Genomic DNA, 23849 nt, shown 5'->3' with positions numbered 1-23849 from the left:
TGACTACTTTCTAAAGAATGAGACTTCAGTAAGGATATGTAGTGAAGAAATGAGGAGAAAATGTAAGAAATAATAAAGGTCCTGTTGCATGCCTATGCAGTGGCAGCAGCCTCTTGTGCCTATGGAGATGACAAATACAAGATTTGTTAGTGAAGCATATGTCAAATGAATGAAATTATGTTGTGGAATCAGTGATCTTTGATTAGATGATCATAGTGATGCCAACATTGGAGGAGGCGTAGCTTATAAAAACGGAAATGATATTCATCGAGACACCGATTTTGTTTTTTTACTTGATAGTTAAGAAAGTCTTTAATGAGCTTGTGAATTTTTATTTTTTTTTAAATGATTGAAAAGAAGTACAATTTGCACTATCGATATAATGCAGGGGTCATTTTTCTCGATGGCCCTAACATTGTCCTATAGAAAACCTACAAGTGACTATATGGATGGAATTGGGTACATTGCGCGTTGCATTTTCCTATAGAAAATCGATACAAATTCCCATTTGGGGAAATTGTTGTTTCTTGATTAAGTAAGAAATAGAGACGCTGTGTTGCAAAGTTTACAATAGAAATTGGGTACATTCCGTGTCGCATAGTAGTAAGTAATGTGGTCTAGACTAAACATTTTATTAACACCGTGGTATTGGGTGTATTTGCCCAATGCGTTAATGTGTTTTGTTCTATTGTCGTGTTACGAAAAAGTGGAGCACAGAACTTCACAAGAAAATATATTGAGACGATGGTCCATTCCATGATTAAGAAAGTGTGTTTAAATGACTCATTTGTTACTCAATTTATTATTCTTGTGCATGAGATATCACAATTTACTCATCACTCTTACGACTCTTTTATTATTATTTTATAACTTATTTTACAACTAACACATATTATCGTACTAATTCATTGAAAAAAAAATAAAAATAATTTACATCTAATTTATAATTCTATTTAAAATGGAGAGCAATTTTGTAACATTTAGATTTAAAAGTGACATGATTGAATTAGTTAATTTTAAAATGAAAGTTGATAATGATTTGCACGTGTGTTGTTAAAAATAACTTCAATTTTACACTGAGAACTGATTCATATATAAAAAGATTACACAAAAGAAAATCTATAAATTGATGTGATTTTATGAGATCTTTTAGATATATTTTATAATAAAAATAATTTTATAATCTGATATACGATATCAAATCACATCAATTTATAGATTACTTTTACATAATTCCTCTTTATCTAAAGTATTTCCCTTTTACACCGCTAGCTTTTATTTAAAATGGAGTTGTAAAACTATATACTGATCTTCTTTATTAATGAAACATATTTGATTATAAAAGGAAAAAAGAATGGGGTTGTAAAATAGTAATAAGTTTGTTATTTTTTGACTTTTTGTTGCGTTCTTTTCATTTCGTATGCGTTAATTCTCATAAAGGAAGTCTACATATTTTGTATTCAAAAAGTTGATCCATTCTCTCGAGAAAACTTACGAAGACTTTGAACGATGTTATCAAATAGTATATGAGAAATAATATTTATAATTATAAAATGTATAAGTACTACGTAATATCTTAAAAAATAAATAAATAAAAAGATCCACATAATAAAAAAATTAATTATTTATCAATAGATCTCACTCTTTTCTAAAAAGATTACACGGCACTTGCCAACTTCACGATCGTATATATCTAGTAGCATTACTCCAATTAAATATATATATATATATATATATATATCTATAGTGATAATATAAGCGAGAATCCGCGATGTACAGTGTTAGGAACAGTAAATATTTTTTCCTCCCTTTTTTTTTTTTTTTTTGCTCCAACATTTTTTTTCCCATTTTACCCTTCACTTTATTTGGCAATTACGGTAGTTTACGTTTTAGTTGTATTCCACCGACAGCTGTTTTTGTCATTTTAACTTCCCACCGACAGATTTCTTTTTCTCTTTTTTTTTCCGATTTTGCCCTTATTTTTATTATTTGCTTCGTTGTCCTCAGTGTCGTTTTGCTTTGCCGGTTTGGTTATATTGTATTTTTACAGTTATTTCTGATCTCTTCATCTGATAAATTGAATTGAACTGCAGTTTAAATATTCAAATTTCTTTCATTTCATTTCGTTGTGGCTCTCTACTGCGTTCTACACTCTGTCAGCAATTGAATTGTAGGTACGTTTTTATTGTTTTCCTCAGTATATTGCAAAAATTAACTGTCTTGTATGAATGAATGAATTTGTTACATTATGTAATTAGATGATATGTATATGTATTACAACAAAAAAAAAAAATCGAAAGAAAAAAACTATGTTTGCATATTTACATCTTTATTTACAGAGAGTACACCGAACAAAAAAATTTAACGCATCATATACAAATTCAATCTTCTGAAATTTCATCTTCTGCTTTGTTGTTGTGTGCTGAGAATAGGAAAACAAAACTGCAGTTAATCAAAAAAACAAAACCCAGTTCCTAAATTTTTGAAAAAAAAAACTATCGGATTGAAGAATTTCACTCAACATGTAAAGTATATGTATAGTGATAATATACATCAATACACCAAAAAATTGCACAAATGAAAAAAATTTCACCTTCCGGCGTGGCCGTGCGCTCCCACGAGTGGCCATTTGCTGCGGATGTGAGCGGCGATGTGAGGGACACCCAACAAACAATAGATTCAACCGAGAAACCCACAGATCCAAATAACAAACCAAAAATTTCGATCAGATAAAAAAATTAAAAAAAAAAAAAACCGAAAAACCAAATAAGTGAAAAACCAAATAGTTGTTGTACAGATCTCAAAATTTCAAACTTCAAACAACAAAATTGGAGACAATAAGAACAAGATAAAACGAGACAAAAACAAGAACAAAACACGACAAAAAAAATCAAACAAAAACAAATATGTTCAGATCTAAAAGGAAAAAAAGAAATGAAAAATCGTAAAAAATAATGTTCATCTGAAAGTATGAAAAAACAACAAAAAATATACCAAATAAACAGTTTTAGATTATACTCTAAAGAACAATCTAGATCTAAACGCACAAAAAAAAAAAAAAAGAACCCAAATAAACGGAATAGATGAGTGATGCAAACGAAACTCCAAAACATTAAAAGAAGAACAAAATACAAACATAAATCAAACAAGAAGATGAAAGCTGTGAGAGAGAGAGGAAACGGAAGATGAAATGCCCGAGAGAGAAAGAGAAAGAGAGAGAGGGAGAGAGAGAGAGAGATGAAAGGAGGCGGCCAAAGTGTTAGGATTAGGTTTAGAGATGATTATATAGGGCTTTGTAGGTTAGAGCCAAATTACTTTTATGCCCATTTCTATATATATATTTACATAGATATATATCTAGCTATAGACGGACCTTTCAATTATATATATAAATATTTATATATTTATAATCATTTAAACTTTATATTATATTTATTTACTTTTAATTATTTACACTTTTAATCTTACTCATATTTAATATAAATTTAAATAATGATTTTAAAAATAATTTAAATAGTTATGGAAATATAAAAAATTTAATTATATAAATATTATCATACTCACAAAAAAATTATTTAAATTTTTGTTTAAAATATTCACTAGAGAATATTCACTAAAAAAATACAAAAATATTATTTTAATATAATAAAGAAATCGTAAAGATTGACATATTGGATTTTTGTTAGATTTTTGTTTTTTTTTTCCATTACTTACACAGTTTATATATTAGTATAAAATTAATTTTGAATATTATTTTTTTATTAATATTTTTTTCTAATCATGTAAACTTTTTATTATATTTATTTACTTCCAATTATCTACACTTTTTATCATAATTATATTTATTATCTTTTTAAATAATAATTTTAAAAATAATTATGGAAATATAAAAATTTAATTATAAAAGTATTATCATACACAATAAAAATGATTGAATTTTTTGTTTAAAATATTCAATAAAGTAACATTTCAAAACATACAAAAATATATTGAGTTGTTAAAATTCTAAATACAACTAAGATAATAATAAAAACAATAGAAAATTATTATTTTAATAGATTAGATAAACAAACTAAGATAATAAAAAAAACGAATAGAAAAATATTATTTTAATATATTAGATAAACAATAGCAAATCAAATGTTATAGGTTTTTAAAAACTAAGTAAAATTTGAAAAACAAATTTAGAAAATCTCATTTTTAACTAAATTATAAACAAGTTTATGGGAATTTTAATGTTAATGTCCTTATAAAATTACTTTTTCCGTATTTTCTCAAATTTGTCTATTTTGCTTTCTATTAGATTTTGGTTTTTTTTTTTTTTTTTCGTTTACACCATTTATAGATTAGTATAAGATTAATTTTAAATATTATTTTCATATTAATATTTCCTTCTAATCATTTAACCTTTTTATTATATTTATTTACTTCAAATTATCTACAGTTTTTATTATACTCATATTCATTATAATTTTAAAAATATTTTAAATAATTATGGAAATATAAAAAATTTATAATATCTAATTTTTTGTTTAAAATATTCACTAAAGTAACAATTTAAAAGATAAGAAACAATATTGAGTTCTTAAATTTATAAATAGAGGTAAAAAATTAATAATAAAACAATAATAGAGTAAAATAAATAAAGAATAAGCAATTGAATCTTAGAGGTTTTAAAAAAATAAGTTAAATTTAAAAAAAAAAATTAGAAAATGTCATATTTTTCTAAATTAAAGATAATTTTATGGGAAATTTAATTTTAATACTTTTTTAATATTACTTTTATGTTATTCTCTCAAATTTGTCTATTTTTTTTTTTTTTCAGATTCTGGTTTTTTTTCCTCATCATTTGCACCACCTATACATTAGTATAAGATTGATTTCATATTTATTTTCTTCATTTTGTAGATTTTACTATTAAGTAAAATTATTTTCCTTTATTTTTATAACTTTTTAAAAGAATAGTTATAAATCTAAATATAAACTAAATTTATAAAAGTAAATTCACTTGTAGGATGGGTAAGTAAATCTATTCATGCTTTCCATTTTCAATTGTTGTACTATTTTTGTCTTATTTATGTTTTACTTTTTATTTGTTTCAATACAGATGTAATCAATTATTAGAGTAGCCATTTATTTCAATATTCAAAAAATCTTTGAAACATGAATAAACTCAATCTAAAAGTCTTACACATAATAAAACAATAATATTGAGTAATATAAAGGAAAAAAATTGTAGATGTAGCTAAAAATACAAATATAATTTAATATACATATAAAATTGAATAATAAATAAGAACATAACATTTCATTTTTATATATGTCAATAATCCATAAAAATAGTCAATATGGTCAATTTATATAAGTATTAACATTGATTAGCTTAAAGATGATCAATCATATTGAGTAATATAAAATAGAGTAAAAATTTTACATGTAACTTAAGAAAAATATATTTTAAAATATATAAAAAATTCATACCAATAAATGACAACTTATCATTTTATTTTTGTACACAAAAAAAAAGGGGGAACAAATCAAATTAAAATATACATATTTATTAAAAAAACACTTCAACAACCAACAAATTATTTAGAAAAAAATATTATATTGCTGTAAAAAAATTAAACTAAAACAAAATTGATTCAAGTTAAGAATAAATTGTTCAAATTTTTAAACATATGTTATATTCTGCGAAAAAACAATTTCAATGAAGAAAAAATATATAAAAACATAACAATAAAAATAACGACTAAATTTTTTTATCTCTAAAAATATAACATTTAAAAAAATATATATGCTTTAATTTTTTAAAAATTAATATGCTTCTTTTAACTAATAACATCTTCTTCTTCTTTTTTTTTTTTTTTTATTTGTTGTATTTTTTGTTGTTAAAAATAGTGGCTATTTTGTCATCAAAAGGATTAAAATTCATCTAATAATATATTATATTGGCAACAAATATAATATTGGAATTCTCATTTTATATAATATATATAATGTAATATACAAATATATAATATATAAATCTTATAATATATCCATATATATAAATATATAGAAATAAGAAATATGAATAAATAGAAATAATAAATAAAATGAAAGAAAATGAAAAATATTTCAAAAAATCAAATTGATTCAATGTTTCAAATTGATGTATCTAAAGTTATTAAACTATTTTGTTTTGCTGATTTCATTTGTATAAATGAATTTTACGTTATTTTACATCTTTAAAGAAATATATTCTTATTAAAAAAATTCTAATATATTATTTGTTGTCAAAAATAGGGGCTATCTTGTCAACAGGAGTATCAAAATTCAGATGACATTATAATCATTTGGTAAGAAATTTGTAAGTGTTCATTTGTTTTGTAAATATTAAACATTTATTTTTTGTTCTATTACATATTTAATTGTACATATTTCTTCAAAATTACAAAAAATAAAAAATAAAAAACTAATGTCTTATTTGTTGTCAAAATTAGGCCTTTCTTCTTAATAAAGAAATCAAAATTCAAATCACATTATAATCTTTAGAAAAGAAATTTTGAAATAATACAGTAAATATTTATTTTTTGTATAAATATATATTTAATAATACATATTTAATCTTAAATATTTTTTATTTTACCTTTTGCTAAAATATTGCAAAAATCTGTTTATCATATTTTGACTTTTATTTTTTAATAAACAAATGCTATGAAACTTTTTAAAAAATAAAAAATTTACTACATATTACTATATGTTTCTTTTATGTAAAATCATTGTATATATTATATACAAATCTCAATTTATTCTTACATGTTAATTACACAATTATAAATATCTTAATTTTTCTTGTTCTTTTACAATATTTGCATTTTATTTATCCATTCATACTTCAATAATTTGTTTTTTTAACAACAGTTTCATTTCTTTAAACATATTTCATGAGACTTATTATATAAATGTTATTTTTTGCAAATATTTATTGATTAAAATATGGTCAATAACAATTTTAATATAGATTTCAATCTAAATAATGGTGTTTCCATCAAGTTTTAATCTCAAAATCACTATAGAACATAGTGATTTTAAAAATAATACCATATTTAGACAATGATTTGTATGTAAATTTGATTTTATCAAACTATAAAATTTATACCTATAAATTCAAAAAAAAATTTTATGACCAATTCTTTAACTGTAAATATTTGCAAAATAAAACATTATAATTTTTTGTTATTTCTGATTTAAACTATTTAAATTTTATTTTTATTAAATTTAACGATTTAAATAAATGTATGAATTAAAAAAATTTAAATTAAATACAAACTTAATATATAATACAAATTTTTATAACTTCTTTTATATAATTCATTAATTCAAAAATTCAAAAGAAATTTTTAAAAAAACATTTGAATGTTATCAATTGTATCCCTTATCAAAATTAATTGCAACAAATTAAAACTTTTTCATCTCTTTAAAAATTTTAAAAATAAATATTTGTTTTTGAAAATAACATACATTTTTTTTAATAGGTATTACATTCTCAAGTAAAAGATCTGCAGTTAACAAATATCGTGCTAGCTAAAGAAACTGTAAGTATTATTTTTCTTTATATACTACAAATTCTTTGCTTTATTCAATTCATGCTTAAAATTATATCTTTATAAAACCATAAAAAATTTATTTTCAAAAATTTATTATTTTGACTGTAACAATAAATTGTTAATTTATTTGCTTAAAAAGTTAGATTATATTTCAGATAAAATTTATCACATTTATTTTGGTGGTTTCATTTCTATAAATGAAATTTACATTACTTTAGATTTAAAAAAAAATATTTTCTTATTAAATAAATTCTAATGTATTATTTGTTGTTAAAAATAGGGACTATCTTGTCAACAGGAAGATCAAAATTCAGATAACATTATAATCATTTAGTAAGAAATTTGTAAGTATTTATTTGTTTTATTAATATTAAACATTTATCTTTTGTTCAATTATATATTTATTGGTACATATTTCTTTAAAAGAAAAAAAAATCTAATGCATTATTTGTTGTAAAAAATATGGCCTTTTTTATTAACAAAAAATTCAAAATTTAAATAACATTATAATCTTTTGACATAAAATTTCTAAATATTATATTAAATATTTATTTTTTGTATAAATATATATTTAATAGTACATATTTAGTCTTAAATATTTTTTATTTTAGCTTTTGCTAAAATGATGCAAAAATCTATTTATCATATTTGTGTTTTAATTTTTTAATAAACAAATGCTATGAAATTTTTTCAAAAATAACGAATTTACTACGTATTAATGTATTGTTCTTTTATTTAAAATCTTTGTATATATTTACAATTGTCTTTTATATGTTGTTAGTTCATAAATTTACACATCATCTCTTTGATGTGAAATTTATTTCCTAACAAAAGTAAATTCATACATTTCTTTTAAAATTATTTCACTTATTAACTGTTTGTATTTTCTTAAACATTTATTTGTCCTTGAACATCAATCCATCCAGAACTTTATTAATAATTTATATCTTTAAAACATTTATTAACATAAAAAAAATAAAAATAAAAATAAAACTTCTATTTATTATTTTTCTTCTTTCCAGTTCTTAAAAATTTTAAATTTTATAAATATGTTCTTTAAACTTTAATATTTAAATATAAAATCTTTGCATATAAATTTTAATGTTCTGGATGGATTTTTGTTTAAGGATGAATATTTTGTTCCTCTATGTAATAGAATTAAATACCAACAGTTATAAAATATTGTTTTGTCACAATACTATATATAAATCTCAAATTATTCTTAGATATTAATTATACAATTACAATTATAAATGTCTTAAATTTTTTTTTCTTTCAAAATATTTGCATTCTATTTGTCCATCGATACTTTAATATTTTGTTTTTTTAACAACAATTTCATTTCTTCAAACATATTTCATGATAGTTATTATATAAATGTTATTTTTTGTAAATATTTCTTAATTAACATATGGTCAGTAAAAATTTTAATATAGATTTCAATCTAAATAATGGTGTTTGCATCAAATTTTAATCTCAAAATCACTATAGAACATAGTGATTTTAAAAATAATACCATATTTAGACATTGATTCTATGTAAATTTGAATTTATCAAGCTATAAAATTTATAGCTATAAATTCAAAAAAGACATTTATGACCAATTCTTTAACTATAAATATTTATAAAATAAAACATCCTAATTTTATGTTCTTTCTAATTTAAACTATTTAGATTTTATTTTAATTAAATTTAACCATTTAAAATAAATGTATAAATAAAATAAATACAAACTTATTATATAATATAAATTTTTATCACTTCTTTTATATAATTCATTAATTAAAAATTCCAAAATAAATTCTTAAAAAAACATTTGAATGTTATTAATGTTTTAAATTTGATATTATAATAACAAATGACTATTCTTACTATTATATATCAACTAAAGATCAAGTTTTTGCAACTTCGTTTATCAATTGTATTATTTTTGTATTTACAAATAATTATTATAATATCTCTAATCAAAATTAATTGCAACAAATTAAAACATTTTTATCTCTTTAAAAATTTAAAAAAATATATTTCTTGTTAAAAATAACATACATTTTTCTTTTTTAAAAATAGGGATTATATTTTCAACTAAAAGATCTGAAGTCAACAAATATCCTGCTAGCTACAAAAACTGTAAGTATTTTTTTTCCTTGTATATTACAAATTATTTCATTTATTCAATCCATGCTTAAAATTATATCTTTATTTAGCACGTAATATTTTATTCAATAAAGTATATAATATAAATAAATATATTTATTATATGTTCTTTTTTGTTCCAATTAATAAACTTTTTGAACTTTTTATTTACTGTCAATTTAAAATTTTGAACTTTTAATTTACTTTATTGACATATCAAATGATAAAATTTTATTATTTATTTCCAAAATCTTTATTTCAGGAAATAATTAAATAAAATTCTGCTTCAAAAAAAATCAACAAAAAAATGTCATCTAAAGATCTTCTACAAAACAAAAAAGATCAATTGCAGCAAAGAACAACAAAAAGACATTGTCAAAAACAAGTTTCGAAAAGAGATATGCTTGATTTTCAAGATTCAACGCCATCTGATATTGATCAAATGATTATATCAATCGATGATACATCAGATGATCATCTCGAACCTATTGGCAATATTGAAAATTCTAATATTCAACAATACCATGGAAAGAGGTCCAGAATTTCTCGCCGTAATTTTAACATTCTTGGAATGACCTCCTCAGAAGAGCCTAGCATATGCCCAAATGTTCATCTCCTTGCTAAAAATTCAGAAGAATCTACACAATTAAATATTTCATACAGTTCTTCTGCTGGCTCAAGTTATTCTGTAAATTTGTTGAAAGGAAAGTCAACAAATGCACCAACAGAGACAAGTCAACTTTCTGAACAACTTATGGTCCAACAGGTTTAGTAACTTTTCTTTTTTGTCATCATATATTTTATTTATTTACTCTCTTTCAATAATTATTTTTTCTCTAAAATAGGTTCCTCTTGTTGATCAATTACAATCAAGTGCTCAAAAAAATCTGCGAAGATGTACTTTTGGTAAGAACTAAAAATAAAATGAATTCTTTAATAACATTATATTTTATTGTTATTTATATTTAAAATATTGATTGAAAAAAAATTATTTAATTATTTCTAATGAAAATTCTTATATTTGTTTTTCCTTTACCCCAACTCAATAGGCACATTACGTCGTCATAATGTTGTACATAGACAAATATTACAAAATGTTCCAGTTGAAGCAAATTATTTACCAAATATGCCACATTGTCAGCATTGCAAAGCAAAAAGATTCTTTCATGAAACAAAGAATTTCTGTTGTGCTGATGGATCAATCTCTTTGGTTACAAATGATGTTCCAGATCAACTCTATAATCTGTTTGTTTCAAATACTGCTGAATCTACACAATTTCGGACATATGTTCGAACGTACAACAACAAATTTGCTTTCACATCTTTTGGAGTTAAATTTGACAGAAATTTATGTCGAAGAAACAGAGGAATATATACATTTCGAGCTCAAGGTCAAATTTATCACTGTCTCCCTGATTTGATTCCTTCAGATGGTCAACCTTCTAATTTGCAGCTATATTTCTATGACATTGAACATGAATTCGAGAATCGCATTGTTGACTCAATCAGAATGGATCCTTCTATTATTGCCCAACTTATGGATCTCCTTCGTGTAAATCCATATTCAACATTTTTTCGATCTATTGGTGATTTGCCAAATTTAGAATATCAAAAAATCTGTATAAAATCAGATCCTGGTTTAGATCAACGGGTGTTTAATGCCCCAACATCATCAGAAGTTACAGCTATTTGGGTTGAAAATGATGATTCAGAACATTTAACACCTCGTGATATTTTCGTATTTAATCATATTGACGGGAGTCATTTAGTTCAATATTATTTTGGATGCTATGATCCGCTTCAATATCCTCTGTTGTTTCCTCTTGGAGATATTGGATGGCACCAAGGCATACAAAGAATTAACAAAAGAATTGCATCTGTATCTGTCAATAACTGCACAACTCAATTAATTGATCCTCATCAATCAACATCAGTAGAAGAATTACTCAAAAGAGAAGAACAAGGTTAAATTTTCTATCCTATCTTTTTTATACAACTTATTATTAATATATTTGGTATGTATTTTTTTAAATAATTTTTTATTACTTTTGTAGTTTTAAAGAAAAAGAAAAAAGATCCCATTGTTTCTTGCCGTGAATATTACTGTTACAAGTTGCAAATTAGAGAAAATCTGAAATCTATCCTTCTAATCTCTGGCCGACTTCTTCAACAATTTGTTGTTGACATGTATATCAAGATAGAGACTTCAAGGTTAGATTATTTTCGTTGCAATCAACAACATATTCGATCTGAATTATATCAAGGCATTGTTGATAGCATTAATCTTGGAGAAACAAATGCTTCAAGAATTGGCAAACGTATAATTTTGCCTTCATCTTTTATTGGAGGCCCAAGAGATATGCAAAAAAGATATTTAGAAGCAATGGCTTTAGTTCAACGATATGGCAAACCATATATTTTTTTGACAATGACATGCAATCCAAATTGGAAAGAGATCTCAACTCAATTGTTACCACATGAGGAAACCCAAAATCGACCTGACTTAATTGCTCGAATTTTTAGAGCAAAATTAGAGGATCTGAAGTATGAATTATTCAAACGAGAAATATTTGGAAAAATCGCAGCATATGTTTATGTTATTGAGCACCAAAAAAGAGGACTTCCACATGCCCATTTCCTAATTATATTGCGTCAAGATTGGAAATTATACGCACTAGAATCTTTTGATGAGATAGTATCTGCTGAATTACCTGACAAAGACAACAACTTACATCTCTATACAGCTGTTGTTAAGCATATGATGCATGGCCCATGTGGAGTTCTAAATCCAACAAATGTATGCATGAAAAAAAATGGTTGTTGCAAAAATAATTACCCAAAACAGTTTGTCTCAAACACTGTTGTTGGAAATGATTGCTTCCCAATATACAAACGCTGCAACAATGGAAGAACAGCCAAAATCAGAGGACATGATTTAGATAATCGTTGGGTTGTTCCATATAACCCTTATTTACTTGCAATGTTTGACTGCCATATTAATGTTGAGATATGTTCTACAATAAAAGCTGTCAAGTATCTTTACAAATACATTTATAAAGGCCATGATCGTGTTGCCTTCAATCTGGTTTCTGAACAAAGCACTCAACAGATTGATGAAATTGAAAGATTTCAATCAGCTCGATGGATTACTCCACCAGAGGCTATGTGGAGAATATTTGGCTTTATTATCAATGAGGTTCATCCAGCAGTCTATAGCTTACATTTACATCTTGAAAATCAGCACCAGGTTACTTTCCGTGCACATGAAAACTTAACAAATGTGATAAACTCTGACTTTTCAGCAAAGTCAATGCTGACTGAATTTTTCGCAACAAATCAAGTTGATCAGAATGCCAGAAAATTGTTGTATAAAGAATTTCCTGAATTTTATGTTTGGAGCCAACAATACAAAATGTGGACTATTCGAAAAAAACAGGTTGTGATAGGTCGAATTGTTACAGCAAATCCTTTTGAAGGAGAAAGGTATTATCTGCGGATGTTATTAAATCATATAAGAGGTCCTTTATCATTTGATCATCTCAAAACTGTCAATGGTATCTTGGCCCCCACATTTTGTGAAGCTGCAACTATGTATGGTTTATTACAGAGAGATGACAGTTTAGAAGAATGCTTATACGAAGCCTCTCTTTACCAAATGCCTTTCAGTTTAAGAAGACTATTTGCAACAATTTTGGTTTACTGTAATCCTACAAATCCAAGAGATCTCTGGGAACGCTTTGAACAAGATATGTCTGCTGATTTTCAATTAGTTGAAAGTTCTTCATCAACTGTTAGAACTGAAACTTTACGCTCCATCTCCACAATATTTGAATCAATGGGTAGAAACATCAATTCGTTCCATCTTATAGACCAAAACATTGATTTTGATCAAGATGAGTTTTTGTTTAGAGAAATTGATGATGAATTAGCTGTTCCAATTCCAGAAGAAGATCTTCATGCATCAACACTGCTTAATTGCGAACAACAAAATGCTTATAATTCTATCTTACAAAAAGTTTTGTCAAATGAACCTACGATGTTCTTTATTGATGGTCCTGGTGGTACAGGAAAAACATTTTTATACAAAGCACTCCTTGCTACAACAAGAACAAAGCAATTAATTGCTCTTGCAACTGCTTCATCTGGTGTAGCTGCATCAATCTTACCTGGAGGTCGAACTGCACATTCACGATTCAAAATTCCACTAGATACCAACAAAAATCTCACATGCAGTGTCAGTAAACAAAGTGGACTTGCAAGATTACTACAAAAAGTAAAGTTAATCATATGGGATGAAGCTCCTATGTCAAGAAAAGAATCTATAGAAGCATTGGATAAAATGCTAAAGGATATTAATGATTCAGAATTATCTTTTGGTGGAAAAGTTATTGTATTTGGTGGAGACTTTCGTCAGATTCTACCTGTGGTCCCAAAAGGAACAAGACAACAACAGATTGATGCCAGCTTAGTTTCTTCCTACCTATGGCCAAAATTGACAAAAATTCTTTTAACTGAAAATATGCGTGCAAGATTAGATCCAGACTTCTCAAAATACATATTGGATTTAGGGAATGGGTAACCACCAATCACAATTAATGAATACGTTAGAATTCCGGCAGTCATGTTAATTCCATATGAAAATGATGCTACTTCTTTGGATCATTTGGTGGATACTGTTTTTCATAATATTTTTGATTATTCAACAAATATTTCAAGCATGATGAATCGAGCTATATTGACACTAAAAAATAGTTATGTTGATGAAATAAACACTTTGTTGATTCAGAGATTTCCTGGAGAGTTAAAACAGTATTACAGTTTTGATGAAACAATCGACGCATCTGAACAGGCAGTCATGGAAGATTTCTTACATACTTTAACACCAAATGGACTTCCTCCACATGAATTATTGTTGAAACAAAACTGTCCAATCATGTTATTGAGAAACATCAATCCTTCAGAAGGACTATGCAATGGAACACGACTAATCTGTCGCAATTTTGATCGTAACGTTATTCATGCAGAAATTGCAGTTGGTCATCACAGTGGCAAAAAGGTTTTTATTCCGAGAATTCCATTTTTCCCAAATCCTGATGAAAACAGTGGTTTCCCATTCAAACGAACTCAATTCCCTGTTAAACTAAGCTTTGCAATGAGTATAAACAAGTCACAATGACAGACATTAGATTTTGTTGGGATATACTTGCCACATCCAGTTTTTTCACATGGACAATTATATGTAGCTTTATCAAGAGCTAAGACTATTTCTGCAATCAAGATTCTGATACGACCAATCTCAACTGATGAACTAGAAAAAAACTGCACAAAAAATATTGTCTACACAGACTTATTAACATTGGCCTCCTCTAACTGATGTTATGCAGGTAACAAATTTTTTTTTTATATTTAATTTTAACTGCTATAAATAGATTAAAAATTTTCTACAATTTTTTTTTTTATATTTCCAATATTCTATTAATTTATTCTTGTTAACTAATTAATACATATAAGTTTCTATTAGTTTTTATTTTACAGTTTAATTAATTCCATTTCTTTCCTTTTATGTTTATAGACTTCATTTCTTTTTGGCTTATCAGTTTTCAAAATGCGGATCACTTATACATCAATTAAAGATATTACTCCAAAGACAAGGGACTGGAAAATCAAGATGCTCGTGGTTGAAAAATCCCCCAAACGAATTGGGCAACACTCATCAATAAAATACCAAAATTTAATGTTGGTAGATGAACAGGTACAATATTTTTTTCTCTACTTACAATTTATTCTACAAATATACTCATATATATATACTTTATATAACATATCTTATACATTCTATGTAATAATATTTACTTGTAAAATTTTTTTACTTTTTTTTTTAAAAACAAATTCCTTACTTATTATAAAAACTAACAACCAATACTTTCTTATATAATATAGGGAAATCGTCTACAAGCAACAATGTTCGGAAATGATATTGATTCAAGAGAAGACTCTCTCCAGATGTTTCGATCCTACTATATTATAAACGCATATGTCAAACTACTGGATCCTAAATATAAAACTGAGTCGCATGAATACCAATGGATTATAAATGCAAAAACAATCATCGAAGAGATTCCAGAAAATGAACAACAAGTAGAAATACCAAAGTACAACCTCATTCCCATTAACGAGTTGGATGCTTATAAGGATTCAATTGCAGAAATAGGTAAATTATTATCATTTTTAATTTTTTTTTCCTAAACAGCTAATCATTTCAATATTTTTAATCAGATCTCTTAGCAGTTGCTCTTCACATCAAACCTCCAAAAGAAATAACATTAACAAATGGACCAGCTACTCTTCAAGAAATCTATGTTATAGATCAAAGGTAAATTTTTTTTCCCCTTTTTAATTTTTGAAAATTTTTTTATAATCTTTACTTTTTAAATTCTTTTTAATTTTCTCCTTTCATATCATGTAGCTTCAATCCTATCTCGTTGACTATGTGGGGACGTTTTGTTCAAGACGAATGCAAAAAAATTTCTGAAATAATCGAAACAAAACCAATTCTACTTGCAACAAAGCTCAAAGTTCGTTCTTACAATGGTAATTCTAATAATTCAAATTCTTAATTCTTATTTTAAATCTTACATTTTTTAACTAACAATTATTTATATTAACGAAACAGGACTATCTCTTTCATCTCGACCAGCAAGTGCATTTACAATCAATCCTCTTATCCCTGAAGCAAAACTGCTGCAAAGATGGTAATTCATATTAATTACAATATTTTTTATTAACATATCTATTAAAAATGTTCCAATTATAATTTCTTTTTTTCTTTTTTAGGATTGCAATCAATGATTCAAGACTTGAAGTCATAATTGCAAAATCATTAAAATACCCATCTACATCTTTATCGTCAGTTGGTATTCGACAAATAACAAAAAATTGTGATGTTGCTGCATTACTAAAAAGTTTGCAACCAATGGAGGTAAATTATTTTTCTTAACATCATATTTGTATTTATATTCCTTCTCATTAAACAAAATATTGTTCTTAATATAATATAGAAAGCAAAATTCTGGATCAAGGCAAAGATAAATATCATAAATTTGCACCAAATCTTCTTCTATATGTCATGCATCAATTGTAACAAAGGAACTGGGCATGACCATAATGAAAGCTTTCTTTGTTACCACTGCAAACATCAAAGTGTTGCTGAACCACGGTACACATTTTTTTTACTTCAATAATTAACAATTCATTTCAAAATTATTCACATATTAATTTTACCAATACTAACAAAAAATAATACTTTTATTATTTACAGTTGTCGAGCATATGTTGAAGTTGATGACGGGACAGGAAAATTAGCAGCTGTTATGTTCGGTGAACTTGCAGAACAAGCATTGGGTCATTCAGCCATTGATTTCATGAATCATACTGGAGAGGTAACTTTATTCTTTTTCACAAAATTTTCAAATAAAATTATATATAAATTATTTTTACATTGACTAATTATCTAAACTCACTAACTATTTACTACACAGGAACATTTACCATTTATACAAAAAATGGCATCAGAAGCTTCAGAAAATCAATGGATGATTCAACTTGCTGTGGACCCAGAAATATTCAACCAACAAAAACACAAAAACTTCAATATTATCTCCATCAGTCCTGTCCAATATGGACCTGAGCTTGAATGACACCTAGACAAAAAAAACAAATCCATAACTCATTTTGCTGTTTATATCTATGTAATATTTTTGCTGACAATTTTTTGTAACTTAACTAAACAGTTAACAGTAAAACGAAGCAAACGTGCATCGCACGTTGGTCCTCAACTAGTATATATATATATATATCTTGATCTATAAAAGGAGAACCTAGCTTTATAAGGTCATCTGGTCATTATATATAAGGTCAGTCATGGGTATCAATTTCGTTTTGGTAGTTAGAAAAAGTAAAAAATAAAAATAAAAAGTTCTAAATTTTAAGAATCTAGTTTATATAAGAAAACAATGGTGTCGTTACTTAATATAATATGTCCGATCTATTTTATAATAAAAAGAACTTTAAAATCTAGTTGACCAAATAAACCATATAGCTATGTAAAACTATTTATATAATATTGTATATACCAAGCATTTCTTTTAAGGAAAATGATAATATGACTATTAAATGTGTCCACCAAATATGATAGTATGACTATTAAAGAAGTGATTATTAGTGAATTTATTTTTTATTTTTCTTAATTGTTAAGGATATTTAAAAAATGATTGAAGGAAAAAAAAAAAAAAAAGAAAGAAAGAAAGAAAGAGAACTCATTTGTACTAGTGTACATATAATTGGTGTGCACATTTAGTAGTCAATCTAACATTATCCTTTTTTAATTTTTATTTTTTCTAAAAATTCTTGCCAATACATTTTTTTCTTTTTTTGGACATCAAAAGTCTTGCCAAGACCAAGACTTCCCTAGAGTTACGTTCTTGTTGTAAAGTTTTTTTCCTCACTTACCTCCTTCCCTGTACTTTCTTTTGTATGTATGTGTGTGTGTATATATATATATATATATTTATGTATTTATTCCCTATGGAATGACCTCAAGCTTTTGTGCTGTTCTAACATAGAGTACACGAAGGATCGAGATCAGAGATCATGAGACTTACATTGTGGTTTCTTTTTGGAGGGTCGTCTGTTTTTCTCCTCTTTCATGCATCCTATTGCCGGTAGGTATTATTGTAATTAGTTAATTACTTCATGCGTTTCCTCTCAAATATTGTGTTTGATTTATTTTGTACATACAGTATCATAATCGAAACAGATCAACTGTCTAGATCGCAAGAACAACAATATCATAGTCGGGATAATGAAAAGCAATGGTGGTGGTGTATATGATCATCATGATGGTTGCGAGGCCAATATTGCGAGTGAGGCTCCGCCAGTATCACCTGTCGAAGACAAATCAAAAAGGCCATGAACATTACTGATTAATTTGCAAGAGAGATGATCTAGCCTCTATATGCAACCTAATTTGCAACGATTTTTTTTTTTCGCCCCACATAGTCCTTTTTCTTATAGCTGTGATATGCATGCATATATATATGGAAGTTTGCTTCTTTTATAGGTCTATCTACTTCGTTGATTTTGCTTTGCAACGGTGATTGTTAGAGATAACATCAAATCAAATCAATTTGATTTGATTATTATCCAAATAATTATATTTATCATTTTAAGAAATTTGATTTTCAATATTTACCTTAATTATGTCAGAATTCTCGGACCTATGTGTGCATGGTAGTCAATCCTTAAATTAAGTTTCTTTATCTTCTTCTTTTCTTAATTTCTATTATATTTTTTATTGATCCATCAGCTTTAGTAACTCCTTCTTCTTTTTTATTTGTTTCAATTTTTAAGAAATCCTCAACTTGCAAGTCGGTGTAGATCATTATGCATTATCTACATGGTTAGCAAATATAATTTTATTTATTTAATACATGCATATATACACACACACGAAGAAGACAAAAATTGTGGATAGGGCTGAGCAATTTAGCATATAATATAATATAAAAAATTATATAAATTTTTTTATATATATAATATAAGAAATTAAATATATATATTTATAATATACTGTTTGGTTCGGTTTAAATCCATTTTCAAAATATTAAAATTAAAACTAGACTGGATCAGTTACAAACTAGACTGAACCTCCAGTTTGGTCGTTTCGATCAATTTTCTAATATTTTTTGACACTCCTAGTTGCATGCATGTATTGGAGAGGTAAATATTAGGGGGGCTAATTTTTTCATACGAAATTATAAGTTAGAGTTGAGAACCTAATTCATTAAGCGGGCTGTCAAGAGTCTAATGGCCTAATAGTATATGACCTGGTTCTTCAAATAGAAAATCTAGATTCGAAATCCCTCACCTCCTCTATCAAAAAAATATATATATTAAGATTGAATTGGGTCAAGTTAGTGTTGATTCACATAAAAATCATTTTGACACAAATCAAATCGGATATGGTACCTTCAAAATTGTTAGTTTTTATTACAATTTTTTTTTTTTTGAATAACAGATCACATCCATTCATTTAAGAGGACTTACAAATTTGACTTAAACATCAAGTCAGTTACAACGGTTGATAGCTTCCCAACACACTAATGTGGTTGACATAGTCTAGTCCAGACTGCTAATCTCTAAAGACCTAAGTCTAAGAGACAGCACAACTCTATCTAAGATAGAGTTACCAAATCCCTATACCAGACTACGCGGGATATAGGGTACCAACCCCACCAAACACCGCCAAGCGGAGTGGGGACTAATTTTTTGGATTTTTTTATTGAAAACAAAAGACAATAAAAAGAAACTACATAGAAAACACTGTATACGAAAAACCAGTATAATCCGTAGGTACTGTAGCGCGTGCAACACACGCGCCACTCTATGAGAGAACCAACGGCCAGTCTTGGAAGTCCCCGACTCATAGATCCCAGAAACGCCGCTCGTGGCATCGGCAGAGGGATTCCCGGTGGCGCGTGAGCACCACGCGCCGGAACAACGGAAAACTTTAACCCGCGCGTGCGGGCCACTCTCCACTCCGATTGGCACCGGATTCGGTGGTCTTGAAGATCGGTGGCTGGGCTACTCCATGGAGGTGCGCGTCTTGGTCGGTGGTCGCTGGATTCTTCCAGATCTGTAATTCCCCCTTATATAGCCGGAAAACAAAAAAGAAAAAAACAAAACCAGAAGGTGGAGGGGGAGGGAGGCGGGGAGATGGAGGGAGGAGGGAGGGAGCCGAAGCTCCCACCCCCTCTAGCCGATAACGTTTGTTGTTGTTTAGAGAGAAGGGAGAGGTTTTAGAGAGAGAGATCGACGTTCGCTTCGGGAGGAACTTTTTCAACTATTTTAGTAGTTTTTATTACAATTTATGAACATAATACAAATATAATACAATAATTGGTGGATTAAGGCTGAGAAATTTAATTCAATTAATTAACCAAATTAGCCACATGATTACGCCCAAAGAATAACGCGGTAGTTGTAGCACAGCTTTGGGGTGTCGATTCTACAGGAAGACAAATTAAAAGAATAGCAAGAGAAACAAAGAAACTAAAGAAAAAATATTAAATAAGTAATAGAGAACAAAAATTAATTTTAAATGTAAATTAAAGTGAAACAAAGTGATTAACGGAAAAAGTACTCAAATTTGACGAACAGTAGAGCGTCGGGAATCCCTTGCACAAATCTGGTATTTTAATTATTCTTAATTCATTGGATAACTCAATTAGGAACTCAATGCTCGAAATTCCCAATCGGAAGGTATAGATTTATAAACCAGACTTAAATCAAATGTAACCCTTTAAAAAAGCATTCACCACTTTTAAAAAAACATAAATTACTACCCCTATTAAGAAAATCCAATGACGACAATATACTCAAGGAGCGATATTGCAGCAAAAAACTAAATCAATATAGATAAATAATTGATCCAAACATAATCAAAGAACTAATCCATTCAATAGAAAAAGCATGACTGAATCCATAAACAGAATAAATTCTATGATTATTCGGAGAAGAAAACATCAACGTTGAATTGAGAATGATAAAACAAAAGAGTTTTAGCAATTGAAGATTAAATACATGAATTAAAAATAAATTAGAAATACCATCTAATGTGCAAGTTCATCCCTAACCCTACTTGAGAATTTAGTTACCCATAAATACAATGGACAACAAAAATCTCCAGAGAAAACTGAAGCGAACGATGGCCATGGAAGTGATTTTCTCCTCTCTTCATATCTGCCTCTTGTGCCTCTTCCTCCCCTCCATTTCGTGCTAATGATATGCTTATATAGGGTAAGAAAGAAACCCTAATGTCCTCTTGATTTCCGCATAAAAAAATCGCCTAAATTTTAGGACTTATCTTGGCAGCCACGTACAGCCTTCAGGAGTTTGAATTTGGAAATCCTTATTAGAGACAAACTTATAGCCCTTTAAGATATCTTTCCAATGCATCAAGAATTGTATCAATCCGATTTATGAGTAAAAAGATACGATCAAAACACTAAAGTATGTCCAGACTGTCTCCTAGCGAATTTAGGACTTAGACTTCTTGTGGTTTCATTTTGTGATTTTTTTTCTTTTTCTTTTCTTCCAAATTGCTCTCAAACCCTATGAATGTCCTCCTTTGAATTTGACTGGGCTTGACTTGCTCTTTTATAAACTCTGAAATTAGACATAAAAAAACTGCTTAGGAGTATCCCAACGTAAATAGAAATTCAATTTAAGAATACACATTAATTCCTATGATTTCTATTCACATTTTAGCATTTTAGTCCAATAATAGGGTATATAGAGTGCACTTTCACACACTCATCACACCCCCCAACTTACTCATTGCTAGTCCCTAGCAATTTTCATGTCAAAACAATGAAAGAGACCAAAGAAAATCACATATAAAGGCCATCAAGTCATACTTTCCAGATTCACATATCAAAACAATCTAAGGAATCCAATAACCCATCAAGATCAATCCACCTATAGCAATCCACAGAGTGTGTGTGTGTTCTCCAAGCCATAACTATCGTACCACTAACCTTGATACATATAACATCAAGAACATTTTAAGCAAAAGGTTCAACTCCATAACTCACGGGTATAATAGTGTTTTGTGTAAGGGCTCTCTCTATGGAGTTGACAATGGGTGTATACACACTCTCATGGAAAATTAGGCAATTATGTACAAGCAACAAGGAAACATTGATCTTATGATAGGAACACTAACAAATGAGACTTCCACCAGTCTTTCCAACAACTTACTTAGGATTAGAATGGTCAACACAAAAGGTTGTAATGTGGCTTGGTTTTGGGGTTATATAAAAAAAAAGGATGAAAGGGATTCAAAAACTTCCAAGTACATACAAAGGGAATTTTATTAAATATCTTAATAGACCACACTTCTCACTTGATATACTCTCCAACTTTTCAGATCATCAAATAATAATGCTTTTCCTTCTTCTTCCTTTTTTTTTCAACAATTTGATGGACAAACACATGCCACTTTTGTATTCTTTCCATCTCTACCAACTTCTTTTTTTTTTTTTTGAACTCACTCAATTGAACACTTTGCAACTTGTACTCTTCTCTTTTTTTCCGTCGTCTTCTTCTTCTCTTTTTTTTTTTTAATTGAAAATGATAAAATTAAAGAAAGAAAATTCAAATTTCACACCTAGTATACACTTGGAAGTAAAAAGGGTAAGAAAATCTGTGTATAGGTTATACTCCAATGTGGAGAGGCATGGATGATATGGGCATATGAAAAGAAAAAGCTACAAGTGTTTTATTGGCTCAAAGTTGGCTACTAGGGGTCTATGATGGAAAGGATAGCTTGAAAGGCTCAAACGTTAATCCTAAGTTGACCTTCGTCATATCCCAAGTATATCCACCATTGTACCTCAAACCATGTAATGATATTCTCAAAAGAAGTGCCCAATTCAACATATCAATGAACGCTTATCACAATTTACTGCATTTGTATGCTCTCAATCCTCTCCAAACTCATATGAAAACTTAAGCAAAAGAGTTCTCTAGCTACATGTGTCAAACCACCATCTTACCACAAAACTTGGATAAGTGCATTAAGGATTCTGTGAATGTTTCAACAAAAAATGATCTGGTGGGTTTGGTGAATTCACGAAGATGACTATGAATGAGAATGAGTACACATGTGAAAATGATGCACGTGTGATGCAAATTAAAAAAAAAATTGACACATGAAAATATGCCACAGAGTTCCAACAAGCATTTTAAAAACTGAATTTGCACCACCACCCCCCAACTTAAATGAAACATTGTCTTCAATGTTTAATAATCAAAATTGAATGGGGAGTAACTGAAAATGGTAGAATACACCTGATGAGTGACGTGGGTAGCTCCCTAAACACCAAAGATGGTAATCTGAAATGACGAAATGAAACTATCCTGCAATCAAAAACAAAGAAACCAACAGCAAACAAAAAGGAAAAGAAAGAAAATAAGAAAAAATAAAAACAAAACAAAGCAAAACAAAATAAATAAAGAAACACATACCTTGGTGGTGTGGTCAAGGTTGATAGACTGGATCCA

The 23849-nt window shown here is 27.4% G+C and overlaps 2 protein-coding genes and 1 long non-coding RNA gene across 3 annotated transcripts; 2 read left to right on the top strand and 1 right to left on the bottom strand.

Annotated features, from left to right (window-relative positions):
* Nucleotides 1-2156: 2156 nt before the first annotated feature.
* LOC122299799 lies at nt 2157-3068 on the bottom strand. The gene is made up of 2 exons (XR_006239772.1): nt 2594-3068; nt 2157-2422 (listed from the first exon to the last, which is right to left on the bottom strand). It is a non-coding gene; the product is annotated as an uncharacterized LOC122299799 (long non-coding RNA).
* Nucleotides 3069-12108: 9040 nt separating this feature from the next.
* Nucleotides 12109-14304, top strand: LOC122298982. The gene has a single exon (XM_043108824.1). It carries the CDS (start codon nt 12109-12111, stop codon nt 14302-14304), a length of 2196 nt encoding a protein of 731 aa, XP_042964758.1.
* A 42-nt stretch (nt 14305-14346) lies between these two features.
* Nucleotides 14347-14901, top strand: LOC122298981. The gene has a single exon (XM_043108822.1). The coding sequence runs from the start codon at nt 14347-14349 to the stop codon at nt 14899-14901; it is 555 nt and encodes a 184-aa protein (XP_042964756.1).
* Nucleotides 14902-23849: the final 8948 nt, after the last annotated feature.

Source organism: Carya illinoinensis, chromosome 16 (genome assembly GCF_018687715.1).
Source record: "Carya illinoinensis cultivar Pawnee chromosome 16, C.illinoinensisPawnee_v1, whole genome shotgun sequence".
Lineage (NCBI taxonomy): Eukaryota > Viridiplantae > Streptophyta > Magnoliopsida > Fagales > Juglandaceae > Carya > Carya illinoinensis.
The sequence above is the reverse complement of the archived record's forward strand: the minus strand, read 5'-3'. Positions and strand labels throughout refer to the sequence as shown.

Bases quoted from the DNA above. Each gene is read 5' to 3' on its own strand.
- LOC122298981 (XM_043108822.1), top strand. From the start codon at position 14,347: ATGTTAATTCCATATGAAAATGATGCTACTTCTTTGGATCATTTGGTG.
- LOC122298982 (XM_043108824.1), top strand. From the start codon at position 12,109: ATGGCTTTAGTTCAACGATATGGCAAACCATATATTTTTTTGACAATG.